Genomic DNA, 15,147 nt, shown 5'->3' on the forward strand with positions numbered 1-15,147 from the left:
ATATGTGTCCGTGCCATCAAGTTGAAGGTGGGGAATAAGAGGTGTTGCTCCTCCAACCTGATTTTGACCACATGACTAGAGGAGGACATGAGCAGACATCGTAGAATGGGATTGGGAGGTTTGACTGAAATGGGTAGCTACTGGGATATGCAGATGATGCTACTCTAATGGCTGAAAGTGAGGAGGATCTGAGGAAGCTTCTGATCAAAGTGAAAGAAGAAAGTTCAATAGCTGGCTTGTTGCTCAATATTAAGAAAACCAAGATTATGTCCACCAGCCCTATTAACTCCGTGGTAATAAATGGAAAGGAAGTGGAAACAGTGATGGATTTTGTCTTTCTCAGTTCAAAGATTTCTACAGATGGTAACTGTAGCCACAAAATTAAACAGCACTTCTAGGGAGGGCACAAATGGCAAAGTTAGATAAAATACTGAAGAGCAGAGACAGAACATTGTCTACGAAGATCTGTATAGTCAACTCTATGGTAGTTCCAGTTGTGATGTACGGCTGTGAGAGCTGGACTATTAGTAAGGCTGAATACAAAAGAACCGACACCTTTGAACTTAGATGCTGGAGGGAAGTGCTAAGAGTTTGTTGGACAGCGAGAAGATCCAACAAGTCAATACTTGAAGAAATACAGGCATAATGCTCATTAGGAGGCTTGATTATGAAACAAAAGGTCAAATACTTTGGCCACATCATGAAAAGAGAGGATTCCTTGGAGAAGACTCTCATGCTAGGTAAAAGAAGGAGAGGACAACAGAGGCTATGATGGGTAGCTAATATTACTCAGATAATGTGTATGATCTTGGGGGATCTTAGAGAAGCAGTTTCTAACAAAAAGGCTTGGTATGCAGGAGTCCATGAGGTCAGGAAGAGTCGGACTGAACTTAATGACTGAGCAACAACAAAGCCACCTGGGAAATCCTGCCTTTGTGGTAGACAGAACGAAGGTGCTCGATAAAGCAGTCTCCCAATCTGCGTCGGGTCTCACCGATGTAGAGCAGGCAGCACCAGGAGCACCAGATACAATAGATGACCCCCATAGTCCCACAAGTGAAATGTCGTGTTATCTGAAAGAGCTGTTTGAGGCCCTGAATGGAATTGAAAGTGGAGGTATAGGTGCAGGAATATCATCTGCCACATTTGCAGGGTTAAATGCCAGGTGGAAGATCAGTTGGGTAGGGATGAGTGGGAAATAGAGAGCGATCCTTACGGAAGGTAGAGGGGAGGGAAAATATGTGCTTAGTTGTAGGGTTCAGTTGGAGATGCCAGACATCATGGAGAATTTTGTGCTGGCAACAGAGACAAATGGGGTGTTACAAGGGGAGCCCTATTCTTGTGGTGACAGCGGGAGGGCTGATGTGTGGGAAATGGAGGACATGCAAGTGAGAGCAGCATTGATGGTGGTGGAAGGGAAACCTTGTTTTAAACATCTCACATGTTTTAGAATGGAAAGTCTCATCCTGAAACATACTTCTACATTTTCCCACACGCCTGTGTTTTTCTAGCTTTTAGAATAATATAAAAACTAATCATTTAAAGCTTCCGTTGCACATTTAAATCTGTTAAAGCAACAGAAGGCATGAACATTCATTCTTGAATGTAGTTCTGATGTTTGTGTGGTTATCTCAAAATTAAGAGTCTTTTGAAGCGTTGCCATGTAACTGGAGATAAGTAAGCCACAAAAGGTCTCAACCTGATTTATTCTGGGGGGAGAAAAAGCTTTTACTTTTGTGTATTTCGGAAGGCCTTTCCGAGATCACCATTCATGCCTTGAGTCTTCAGGCTTCTGTTGCACTTCATTTTGTTGCTACATTTGCTCTTCTGTCATGCAGGCTGATTATAATTGAAGTTTGTTTTTACATGCATACTGATGTTAAATTAAGTTTCTCAAAAAACTGTTACTAAGCTGTAGTTCTCATGGAATTAACATAAACATGTTAGTTGAAAGTAGTAGAGATGAGAAACAATCTTTTTTGGAAGTTTCTGATAGAGCTGCCTGTCCTAATTCTGCATCACTGGAATAAAGCACAAACATCTTCAGTTCTATATTTTCTTTCATCACCAATGAACCTGAGCTTAACTGGTGTATCTGATGTATTCTAAACTGATGTGAATTATCCATTTGCTTTTTCTCTTTCTTTTTAAGGCTTTACCAGTTGTCTAAAGCTGGTAAGCTCTGTGTTCCTGCCATGAATGTAAATGACTCTGTAACCAAGCAGAAGTTTGATAATCTTTATTGCTGCAGAGAGTCCATACTGGATGGGTATGTATTCAGAACCTATTCACCTCAAGTCAATTTTGTTATGAATGTATCGATGTTTATAAAATTTATTTGTGAGTGAAATAATCCAGAAATGATATTACTCAAGAATTTTTTGGCCAAAGGGAAAGATATTGAAAATTAACCATTCAGCCTCAAAGTTTTATAGGTTACTAATAAGGACCTTTGATTTCTGTTCTTGTGTCAGAATCCCAAATTAAACTATGGCTTCATCTCTTGATTGGCAGAGGTCTAGACTCTGTATGCCATTTTATCTTTATTGAGAAAATATATTTCATTGGGTGGGTAAGGGCAGGTAAATAAATGACTAAAATAAAGGAGCCTTTTCAGTGGCCTTTTTTTAAAATATCAAAGCTGAGTGATATAGTTTATAGGCACACAAGTTCTTTAATCTAAACTGTTAGCTTATAGAAATAATAGCAAATCCTCATTTGCCATGTTGATGGTGTATAAAAAAACACAATGATTGTTGTATTTTGTATTCAGTGATGACACTGCTCCAAGTACAGAGATTCTGCCTTTCTGTGCATCTCTGGTCTTGACCAGTTTTATGTCTCCCGAACAAATTTGCATCTTTAGCTGCCAATCAGATTCAACAGAACTTCTGGAGGAGGATCTAAGTGATGAGCGTTGCTTTTTTAAAATTTGTTTTCCCATCCAGTCCTACCCTGCTACCTGCGTCCAAGCTGCTGTGAGCTACAAAGCTGGGCACTTGATCCTTTCTGCTCAAAGAAGAAAATAAAATCGGATGTAGCTGACCAGTATAGAAAACAGCAGAAGAGACTTGGGATATGTTGTGGCATTTTTAAAAATCTTTATTGAAGAATGTATTTCTTGGTTCAAAAGCAGAATATGATGGAAACAGTCAGCATCATTTAAGGAGTGAAGTAGTTTGACATTTCAGAACTGGGAAGGTTGGAAAACAAGTGTGTTTAAGTTGAATAGAGGGAGAGGGAGCAGACCAAAGTTGTCAAAGTTAATTTACTTGGAGACACAAAAAAAATAAACCATTCAAGCTGAAAGATCTCTTTTGGAGGAGAGATGGTGGGAAACTTGCCTAAGTTTTAAATTCAATACCAGTCCCCATTTGCTCCATTGATTAAGTTTCTTTATCAATTTGTCTTTAAGAAAGTTGCATAATTATTGTAGTAAATCATTACCACTTTTTTCAGTGTGTAGATATTGGAAATTAACTATGAATTTCACATTTTAATGAAAGCCTCAAGAGGACAACAGATGTGATGTTTGGAGGCAAACAGGTCGTGGTCTGTGGATATGGGGAGGTAAATATTTGCTTTCTAATTTTTTTGGAGGGGGTGATGACAACAGGCTTTTGAAACGTTCTCAATTTGATGTACTGAACTTTTGAGATTGCAAGCTCTTAGTAAGACTTCCTTTAAGCCAAGTTTATTTCTCTGCATTAGCATGGTCCTTTATCTCTGAGCAGCCTGTACCTTTTGACAATGACATCAGTGATGAATTCTCTTTTTCATCACTGTTCATTTAGTCTATCTGTTCTCTGACTTCCATCTGCAGACTCCAGCTAAATCTGTTCACTTAACAATAGCTAAGCTTGTGACAGCTGAGAGAATCACTTGGCTAATATTTTAAAGTGAGAGGGGATTATAATTCTGACAGTATTGTCAACCTTTCAGATATTATGTGCCAATTTAAAAAAAACTAAAAAGATACTTTCTTGAAGTTTTTACTTATAAAAACATGAGATGTTGGCATCAATTGTGCTTTCCTTTCAGTTTCTAGCAGCCCACTGTGTATCATTTTTATAGCAGTTGAAATAAAAATTTGTTTGCTGGTATTCTTTAGAAGTTAAGAAAATTTGATACAAATAAAATATTCAGGAAACTTAGTTTTCTTAATATCAGAAGCATTGTGCTCTGTGGTGTTGACATCTCTAATTGTGTATTTTATTTTTAATTTTAAAAATAATCGTGCACTATAACAGGAAGTGGGGGGAGGGCCGTGCTGGAATTTCCAGAGCTGGTAGTTTAGATCCTTGCTAATCCATTCAACCTACGAATATGCTTAGTGTTTCTTCTGTTTGAATCTGGAACCATATTTGGGACAACGTAATGGTGTGTGTACCAGTTTTTAATTTGCAGACAGCCTGTGTTTGTGTAATCTCTATTTGAATACAATATAAAAATACTCATAATACAGAAGTAGGGAGAGCAGTTAATTGCAAGGATAAATGTAAACTACGTCAGTAAATTTTAACAGGTGCAAGGTGAAATTGAGGTGATACATTTTCTGAAGGAGAACTAATAGACACTAATCAAAGAAATATAGTGATACTGAGAAATACTGCAGGTGCTGAAGCATTCCAGAGGTCAGGTAGCAATCACTGGCGAGGAGAGTTGATGCATGTTTAGAGAAGCATGCTTTAGTGGGGGACAGGGTTATGATGGAGATTGCAACATAAGACAATATAGAGACTGGAACAGATGCAGCCTGCAGCGCAGGGTAGGGAATGGAATATGTGATTACATAGTTATAAATAGAAATGCAGAATACATGTGCTCTTCTATCATTTAAACCTATACCCACAACTGGAATAATTTAATCAGTTCATGAAGAATGCTTGGGCCATGACTGCAAGGATATCTCAACGGTATCTGAGATGCAAAATTGTAGTTAATGAAAGAATGGAAAAAATATTAAGGTCGTTTTATGATAAAAGAGTTATTTAAAATATAATGCAATTGGTTCTCAGTGGAGAGGAGAGACTATGAATTTAATAACCAAAAATTTAATTCAAAGGACTGCATCAACGTGTAACATCTCCTGATGATACATGTGGGGTGTCATTTTCAGTCCTGAGGAGGATTCAGAGAGGCTTCACAGTGATACAGATCAGCTAATCAGATGGTTAGGACATGGCTAATGGAATCTAACTTTGGTAGAAAAGGGAGCATTTGTTTAAAATGAAAGTGGTGTTCTGCAGGATATGGGTGTCTTTGGTGCACATTGCTGAAAGAACGTTTAACTGTAGTAAGCAGTTACTACGGTTTCTCAGGTAGAGGGCACGTTGGCTTTACTACAAAAGGATTTGAGTACAAGCGTAAAGAGATCTTATTGAACAGAAGCACATAAACGGGGTTTCATATATATCAAATTGAGCACTGATGATGTCACCTCAACTGGTGACAGTGTTTGCAACCTAAACTCCAGGCTCAGCATACAATCCTACAAACAAGCAGACAGCCCCAGCTACCTATTTTTTTTCTTTCATTTCAAGCTTGCAAGGCAACTCTCCTTTAAGCTTTCCTCTTCCACATTAAATGTATGCATTCTGGTATTTGACATTTCTACCCTGGGGATGACTCTGGACAGCTACTCTATCTATGCCTCTGATAATTTTATTTAATTCTGTCAGGCTACATGTCGATCTCCAATCTTCCAGCACAAACACTGCCAGGTTTTGCCATCCACTCTTGAGAGATCATGTTCTGTAACACAGGCAACATCCTGGTGAAACTCTTCTGTGTCTGCTCCAAAGTCTCCACATCCTTCCTGTAATGTAGCAAGCAGACTGCACACTATACTCCAAATGTGGCCTAAGCAAAGTTGCCACATGACTTCCCAACTTTTATACTAGTTGACACCCCAGCCACTGAACACAAGCATGCCATAATCCTCCTTTGCCCCCTATCTACTTGTGTTGCTACTTTCAAGGAGCTATGGACTTGACCTCAGGATACCTCTGTACATCAGTGCTCTGTGGGTCCTGCATCTACTGTATAGTTTCCTCTTCTATTTAACTTGAATGCAAGGTCTTTTATATTGATCGTACATTAGTGCAACACTTCACCCTTGACCAAACTGCACTCCATCTGCTGTTTCTCTGCCCATGTTTCCAACTGATCTATATCCTGTTGAATCCTTTGACAACCTACCTCAATCTCCACACTTAAACCAATTTTTTGCATCATCTGCAAACTTGTTGATCTTCCCACCTACACTTTCATCCAAATCATTTGTGTATTTAACTGAAGTTCCATTACTGATTCTTGAGGAGCACCACTGGTGACAGACACCAATCCCCCTTTGTCTTTTATGGCCAAGCCAATTTTGGATCCAAGATCTTGGGTTCTCAACAGGTTTCCAAGTATTTCCTACAAAAGGAAGGATATATTCAAAAGATTCAAAGGTTCATTTATTATCAAACCATGCAACTTAAAATTCTTCTTCTCTGGGAAGCCATGAAACCAAGAAAGGTAAAAAAGCAGCATGATCATCAAACCCCCCGTCCTCCACCCAAATCCCCCTGCTTGGTTTAAAAAAAAAAGCAGCAGCTAACAAAATGGAACAGGCGCATCAACCCCCAAATCCCTCCTCCTGCACAAAAAAAACAAGACAGTATGGGCAAAAAACACAGAATATTAAAAAAAACGATAAGACTGGAAAGAAAAGTCTGCAGTCCAAGTCCACATCTAAAACACAGAAAACCAGGGCAACACCCTTCGGGCCCAGCAGCGGGCCTTTCCTTCCCCGTAGCAGAGCCACCAACAAGACAGGCAGCTGGTGCTCACTCTGTGTGCTCACCTTGATGCTTCAATCTCCCTCGTTGCTTTAATCAGCGAAATGGAGTCGAACAACAACTTGCGCCCCATCCCACAGACTTCTCACCATGAAGTTCGCACATTCTGTCTCTGGAATCCTCTCAGACACTGCAGAGCACTGAAGCACCTAAATGAAATGAACGAGTGCAGTAGGTATTCACCAGACCAGATGGTTCACCGTCCCTGGAAACAATAAGTTCAAGACTAAATGGACAGAGTTGATACTCCCATTTAAAAGAATTAGAAGTGACCTCAAATAACCCAAAAAAAAAAATTCTAGGGACCTTGATGGGTTAATTAAATGGATGTTGTTTTTCCTGGCTTGAGATTTTGGAATCTGAGGATGCAATTTCAAAATGAGGGCTTAGTCTTCAGGACTGAAACAGGTAATTCTTCATCATGAAGATAATGTGGTCTTTGGAATCTGGAGGGTTCGGTGCCAGTTTATTCAAGACATATATTACATTTTTGAATATTAAGGGAATCAAGGGAATTTGGAATGATATATGGAAATGGCATGCAGGTTTAAAAAAACATTCAGCTGACCTAATTGAACGCTAGAGCATGGCCATTTGTGTGAAGAAACATGCCGATAAGGGTTTCTTAGCATCATTTTTTTTTTGTAAGTACCTTCATTCCTCCGGAAGGTTGCAAAGAATACTAGTTTCGTTTGGGGGAAAAAAAGTATACTATAATGAGTAAGTTTCATAACCTGTACAAATGTATTCTATGTTGTCTTCCAGGTTGGAAAGGGCTGTTGTGCTGCTTTAAAAGCAATGGGGTCCATAGTGTACGTTACAGAAATTGATCCAATTTGTGCTCTCCAAGCCTGGTAAGGACAAGAATTTACTATGGCTGATTATATTTGCATGTAATTAAAATGGGAACTTTAAATTCACAAAATGTTCATGCTTCTCCAGTTTTTTTTCTTATCTTGACAATGGCATACGCTAGTCTGACATGTTAATCTCATTTTTGTCCACATCTTTGCCTATCTATAAAGTGGACAACCCCTTGTATTAACCACTAGATCTTTATCATTTGCAGTAACTGCTATTAATTTTAGTGGTGTCTTTAGTTCCTGCTGGAAAGGCTGCCAGTTTGATGTGTGCTGTCATTGTTAGTTTACATCTGTTGAAATAGTGCAGAGCTGTGATTAGTCCAAAACTATTGTTTATAAAGTACTGAATTTTCTGTACAGCCTCTGGATAAGATTCTACAATAATTTTTGGACTTGAATATTGTAGGGTTCAACCTAAACAATTTGTATGTTTCATCTTTAATTTGGGTACTGGCCTATTTCTTCATTCCAGTCTTTTGTTAGTTTGAGGTTATGAAGTAACATAGATACCTCTGCCATTTTAGTGTGTCGTTATAGATTTAAGAGATTCCAGGGATGCCATATCTTGGAAGTGCAGGAATGGAAACTGAACACATTATCTAGGATGTCACTGCAATCTTGATCCTCGTCCACTTCACATCTGGTTTGTACGATGCTGCTCCTACTTGCTGTGTCCCAGGAAAATTACTTCATGTCTCCACTTTTCTTAGTAGGACGAGACAGTGGAAGAGTTTCAAGCACCTCCAATCTCTCACAAATTTCATTTCTTCAGTACTGATTTTTTTGTTCCTGCCATTTTAGTTACTTCCTGTCTTCCTGAACTTTATCCTTTCCCTTTTTATCACCTTCCTCTTTAAATAGATAGATATACTTTATTGATCCCGAGGGAAATTGGGTTTCGTTACAGCTGCACCAACCAAGAATAGAGCATAAATATAGCAATACAAAAACCACAAACAATCAAGCAATATGCAAACTATGCCATATGGAAATAAGTCCAGGACCAGCCTATTGGCTCAGGGTGTCTGACCCTCCACGGGAGGAGCTGCAAAGTTCGATGGCCACAGACAGGAACGACCTCCCGTGACGCCCAGTGTTGTATCTCGGTGGAATATGGCCAGTTCAACAGCAAAAAGTTCAATATCCGGTCTACAAACACGTTCCTCGATCGTAATATGACCAGGATTGCACCATCCGTTGTTAACCAGAACAGCAAGCCCCCAACTCCTTTTCCTTACCGTTCTCAGTGCACTTCCGGTCAGCCTGAACGGTCTGGTAGCCATCCATGGAAAAGTTTTGGCCGGGTATGTCCTCGTGCAGCCCAGTTTCAGTAAAACACATAACACTGCAGTCCTGAAATGTTCTCTGACTCCTGGCTAGCGCCGTCCACTCGTCCATTTTATTACCCACTGAACTCCTCTTCTCCATAAGTCTCTGTTGTCTCGACCCGGTCCTCTTTTCTCACCTTTGTGATCCCCCTCTGCATCCTCTGTATGTTTTCCTCCAGATTTCAGCCGAGGTGTCCGCCACTCTGTTCGCTAAGCCGGCCGGCATAAGCGCAATCAGCTGGTCCCTGGAATAAATAATGCGACCATACTGCTGCCCCGCTAATGAGACGTGTCCGAATGTAACTATTTCCAGCGCTAAAAACCCAAATAAAACTCTCTCCACCAGTATGTTAGAGAGTGTGCTGCTTCAATGTGTTACCGTGAAAAAAAATACAACAAATAACGTAAGTTAAAGTAAGAAAACTAGTCGGAACGGCTGTAACAGGCTGCATGCACGACCGGCGCGTGCGCAGTTTATTGCACCCTAAATGCACACCCAAAATGTTCATCAGCTCATCAACTAAACTATTTCCCCTTCTAATTCTCATTCAATTTTCCTCCACCTTTTAAGTACCTTCAAACTGTATCTTGTGCACAAGGAGCACTGAATAAATAAAAAATATTTACAGTGGACCCTCGCAACTTTGCTAACAGTACTGAGGGCTTTGGGGTTCTAAGGTTTTTCTGTCATTCCAACTTTGGTGTTTTCTTCTGTTTTTTGGATGTCTGTGAAGAGCAAGAATTTCAGATTGTATATCGTATACCTTCTCTGCTATTAAATGGAGCCATTGAACCACTGCGCTGTGATCTTTTTTTAGTAATTTGACAGGCAGAGTGCAAAACCAGTTGCTGGCTAATAATGTATTAAGCAAAGACCGAATCATAGAACTGTAATACTATTTGAAGTTGAATATCCTGTCAATAATCCATTTGCTTGGGAACAAGACACTGGAGTATGAGTTATCATGATTGTAGTGATGACCCCTGGCATGTGCTGGCAAAATATTGGTGTTCAATATTGTGATACCTTAAAGTTCTATATACAACCCAATTTCTACATGCAACAGCTAAAGCAGTATACAGTACACTGCAACTGGGCAATCAGAACGATCATGGAGAGGAACTTGCCAGTTGAGCATATCTTGCCTGATTTGTGCTGCCAACGGAATGGAATGATGGTGGGGGCATAGTGGTAGACTTGCATCTCCTGCTCCCACTGTAAAGGAAAGTGGCTTCCCTTTCCTGCTATCACTCTTCTGACCTATCATGCATAAACTGCTAGTCACAGCTTGTTATTTAGAAAATAGTGTCCCACTTTGTCTTGATCAAAGCAAAGTTAGGTAATGTATCAAGCCAGGATCATCGAAGCATGTTTCTGAGCTCTGTTTGCACCAATGTGATGCAGTTCATATGCACATTGATGCAATTCTACTTTTTCTTTTCAGTATGGATGGATTCAGACTTGTCAAATTGAATGAAGTAATTAGACAAGTGGACATTGTTATTACTTGCACAGGTAAATCATCAACAATCGTACTAGCATCACAAGTTACATACACTGTTAGTCAAATGATTGAATACTCGTTGATTTTAAACTCTTCTTTTGAGGAGTTGATTTTTTTATAAATATAAATATTTTTTATAAAAATATTTTTATAAATATAAATAATTTAATCCTAGTTAGAATTTGTTGATAAAGATGGATAAAAAAATTAGCTTTAAATACACATTTGTTGAAAACTTTGTAAAACAGGAATATCAGCCACAGTTGTGAATTTCATAGCTCTGTGAAATGAACATTTATCAAAGCTTTCTGTAATTTTCCTCATTCGGTTGCTACAGTAATGAGAAGCCCAAGAAAATTTCATGTATCACACATAATTACTTTGCGTCGCCCTCTGAATCATCACAATATTCTAAAAGTTTATGGTGTAACAAACCAGAGTTTTAATACTGGCCATCTGCCTTGTCTTTAGGAAACAAAAATGTAGTAACCAGGGAACACCTGGATCGCATGAAGAACGGTTGTATCGTCTGCAACATGGGACATTCCAATACCGAGATAGATGTGGTATGTAATTAACTGTGGAGGAAGTCACCTTAGTGTATTCAATGTAGCAGGTAACTAGGTGGGAACTAATTAATCACTGGATGTTCCAGTTTTGTAGTTCTTCATTCATACTTGCAATTAACACAGTGTCATCTGCATATCTGAAATTATTGATGTTTTCACCGCCAACTTTGATTCCCAAGATGTCTCTTATTGCAAGTACGGAGGAAGAACTACAAAACGTAATTGATATAGTTGTTGAAGAAAGTGCAAAAATGGGTCTATCTATCAATCGCAAAAACACAATGTGTGGTGATATCCAAAAAGAAGGAGAATCCTATCTGCAGGCTGAGAATAAACGGGGAAGACATAAAACAAGTACAGAACTTTTGCTGCTTAGGAAGCTGGGTGACATCAGATGGCAGGTGCGACATGGACATCAAAAGAAGAATAGGGATGGCAAGAGGCACCTTTACGAGAATGAACAGTATACTGACCAACACTAAACTAGGCATGATAACCCACCTCAGAGTACTGAAATGTTACGTTTATCCAGTTATGTTATATGGCTCAGAATGTTGGACAATATCTAGTAACATGAGGAAACGAATTGAAGCAGCAGAGATGTGGTTTTTGAGGAGGATGCAAAGAATATCATAGATGAAACAAATATCTAATGAGGATGTCATGAACAGAGCAAGCACAAAAAAGAGAAATGTATGAGATCATGAAAAGGCAACATAATTTCATTAGACATGTGATTAGGAAAAAGGAGTTAGAATGCATGGTAATTATGGGAAAGATTGAAGGGAAGAAAGCAAGAGGAAGACAAATGATGATGGAGACAGCAGCCGGAGAACTGGAAATGAATACCAATTAATTGATCCATTTGACCCGAGACAGGAGTGTGTGGGCCATGGCAGTCAAAGCTCAAACTGGGCATGGCACCTGATGACGATGTTCCAGTACTGAGATCAATAGGCAGAAAGGGGGTGGGGGTTGGGAATAAAGGTTTGCATTTATAAAATACTTGATCTTGTCCCAAAGCAATTACATAACTGTAATGCAATAATGAACTTCCCTTAATGAGATTAATGTGGAATGTGTTTTTGTATTAAACACTGGAGTTGTCTTGGATACTAACTGGATTTAAATTAACCAATATTCAACCAAATGTGATGCATTCTTAACATGCAATAACTATTTCAATTAATAAAATAACTCCAAACATGCAATTTTGAAAAACATTTCCCAATATCTTGCATATTTTGCAGAGTTTTTCCCGCCCTTGTCTGGTGCACTACCAGCAGTCTTACACAACAAGTGATTGTTTAGACTAAATGTCCCGTATTGCTGAAGATATAATCTCCTGAATAGACTTATTTACATATTTCTAAGTATTTTCATGAAGAAAAGCTGATATACATTTTTACCTTTGGCTCAGTAATTCTAGTTTCCACTTCTCTTACAGGCAAGCCTTCGGACCCCAGAACTCACATGGGAGCGTGTTAGGTCACAAGTAGATCATGTCATTTGGCCAGATGGCAAAAGGATTGTCTTACTAGCTGAGGTAATTGTGTAAAAGGCACAAGTTGTGTTATCTATTATATACGGAAGGAATTTATCCATGCACTTGTTATCTCAACTTTCTGGAGATTATCTATAGTTGCAGGTTGCAATCTGAATCTTGACTTTAGAATGTGATGCTCCTTTGTATCCATTATCTCAGTAAAGATCACTGAATGAGGGGAACAAAATCAACTATTCCTCTGCAGACATCAGAAGAAGCTCATCATAGCTATAACAGGGAGACTGGCGCATTCTAGAGGGGTGGCTTTGCTTGCATAAAATAGTTGTGGAAGAAAAGGATGTTTCCATTTGTATGAGAGTCTAGGATCAGAGACCACAGCCTCTGGTAAGAGGAATACGGGTTATGGGAGAAAGTAGGAGAATAGGGTTGGAGAAATTCAGCCATGATTGAATGGTGGAGCAGACTCATTGGGCTGAATGGCCTCATTCTGCTCCTGTCTTTTGATCGTCTGCTGTACTTACCTTGACTTGTCACCTTACAATGAAAATAGAGAAATTTCTGGTTGTAATCTTCCTGTACAGTTGAACCTTGGCTTTCATGATGTATTCTGTAAAATATCTGAGTGTGAGTAGCTGAGTGTCCTGCCTTGTATTTTGTCCAGGGGCGGCTGCTTAACTTGAGTTGTTCCACGGTTCCTACTTTTGTGCTTTCCATCACTGCTACCACACAGGTAAGGGATGTGCAGAAAATACAACACTGTTCCATAAGTGATGAAAAGAGATGTATTTTACTTCCCACCGATCTCCCTCCTGGCACTTGTCCTTGTGGGCGGAACAGGTGCTACACATGCCCTTACACTTCCTCCCTCGCCGCTATCCAGGGCCCCAGACAGTCCTTCCAGGTGAGGCGACACTTCACCTGTGAGTTGGCTGAGGTGATATACTGCGTCCGGTGCTCCTGATGTGTCCTTCTATATATTGGCGAGACCCAACGCAGACTGGGAGATCGTTTTGCTGAACACCTACGCTCTGTCCACCAGGGAAAGCAGGATCTCCCAGCGGCCACACATTTTAATTCCGCATCCCATTCCCATTCTGATGTGTCTATCCATGGCCTCCTCTGCTGTGGAGATGAAGCCACACTCAGGTTGGAGGAACAGCACCTTATATTCCGTCTGGGTAGCCTCCAATGTGATGGCACGAACATTGACTTCTCAAACTTCCGCTAATGCCCCACCTCCCCCTCATACCCCATCCGTTATTTATTTATATACACACATTCTTTTTCTCTCTCTCCTTTTTCTCCCTCTGTCCCTCCCACTATACCCCTTGCCCATCCTCTGAGCTTTTTTCCCCCCTCCCCCTTTTCTTTCTCCCCAGGCCTCCTGTCCCATGATCCTCTCATATCCCCTTTGCCAATCACCTGTCCAGCTCTTGGCTCCATCTCTCCCCCTCCTGTCTTCTCCTATCATTTTGGATCTCCCCCTCCCCCTCCCACTTTCAAATCTCTTACTATCTCTTCTTTCAGTTAGTCCTGACGAAGGGTCTTGGCCCGAAACATTGACTGTACCTCTTTCTAGAGATGCTGCCTGGCCTACTGTGTTCACCAGCAACTTTGATGTGTGTTGCTTGAAATTCCAGCATCTGCAGATTTCCTCGTGTTTGCATATTTTACTGTTTATTTCTTTGGGGATTTTACACAACCACTGAATTTTATTAGCAAACACATCTCTGTAGATTGTAAATTTATATATTTGAAATTGATGTGTTTGTAAATTGTACATGAGCTCTTCAGAACAGATCAGCTAAGTCGTCTGTTTAAGATGCTGTACAGTGACCTGAATGTGTCTACATTAACTGAAGTGTTGTAGGCCATTGGGTTTTCCCAGATAGGGGTCAACATGTTTTCTGACGGTTGTGATAGACCTACCAGTCAACCAGAGAGACAGCTGTAAAACGCATTTCATCTGATTTGTCAGGACTGTTCATTGTAAGATGTTTGTTATATACCAAGCCTGCAGATTGGAGCTATTGCCATATCTTAAAGTGGAGCATACAGCAGTTGTGCTGCTGGGGGGTGTTAGTAGATGCAGTAGTTCATCAGCAGTTTCGACCATGTATTCTGTTGTTGATCTGTGCTATGTACAGCTATGCCTCAGCTGAAGTTGCCAAAGCCATATCAAAATTGATTTTAGTGGCCCAAGAGAAGAAAAAGCTCAATAAATGTTTCCTCTTTTCTGTAGTAGTTGATCACAGCACTGGAGCAGGAGTCCACAAAACTAATTTCTGTGGCTGTCAGCTAGAGGTTGAATGAAAATTGCAGCCCTAATTTAGCTAAATGCGTTTGAATCTTTACCAGAATTTTGAACATTGTAATAGCATTCACTTGCTAATGTGACAGAAAATTTATTTTCCCAACTCTGCCTTCTCAATATGGGTCATACTTACTACAAGATACAGTTCCACAGGGAATGATCGTCCTGTGGTACCTTGCCCATTCGTCTTCTGTGGTGTTAAGTGATGAATAGGTA

The 15,147-nt window shown here is 39.9% G+C and overlaps 1 protein-coding gene across 9 annotated transcripts in view; it reads left to right on the forward strand.

Moving 5' to 3' along the window:
- The window catches only part of LOC134359558 (putative adenosylhomocysteinase 3), a 98,720-nt gene that overhangs the window by 78,511 nt on the left and 5,062 nt on the right, over positions 1–15,147 (forward strand). For all 9 annotated transcript variants that reach the window (XM_063073003.1, XM_063072999.1, XM_063073001.1 and 6 more), the window contains 7 exons: positions 2,153–2,269; positions 3,507–3,570; positions 7,611–7,699; positions 10,482–10,552; positions 11,013–11,107; positions 12,558–12,656; positions 13,279–13,347. In XM_063073003.1, the coding sequence (XP_062929073.1) occupies positions 2,153–2,269; positions 3,507–3,570; positions 7,611–7,699; positions 10,482–10,552; positions 11,013–11,107; positions 12,558–12,656; positions 13,279–13,347 (604 nt within the window). The remainder of the gene's footprint in view (positions 1–2,152; positions 2,270–3,506; positions 3,571–7,610; positions 7,700–10,481; positions 10,553–11,012; positions 11,108–12,557; positions 12,657–13,278; positions 13,348–15,147) is intronic.

Source organism: Mobula hypostoma, chromosome 20, assembly GCF_963921235.1.
Source record: "Mobula hypostoma chromosome 20, sMobHyp1.1, whole genome shotgun sequence".
Lineage (NCBI taxonomy): Eukaryota > Metazoa > Chordata > Chondrichthyes > Myliobatiformes > Myliobatidae > Mobula > Mobula hypostoma.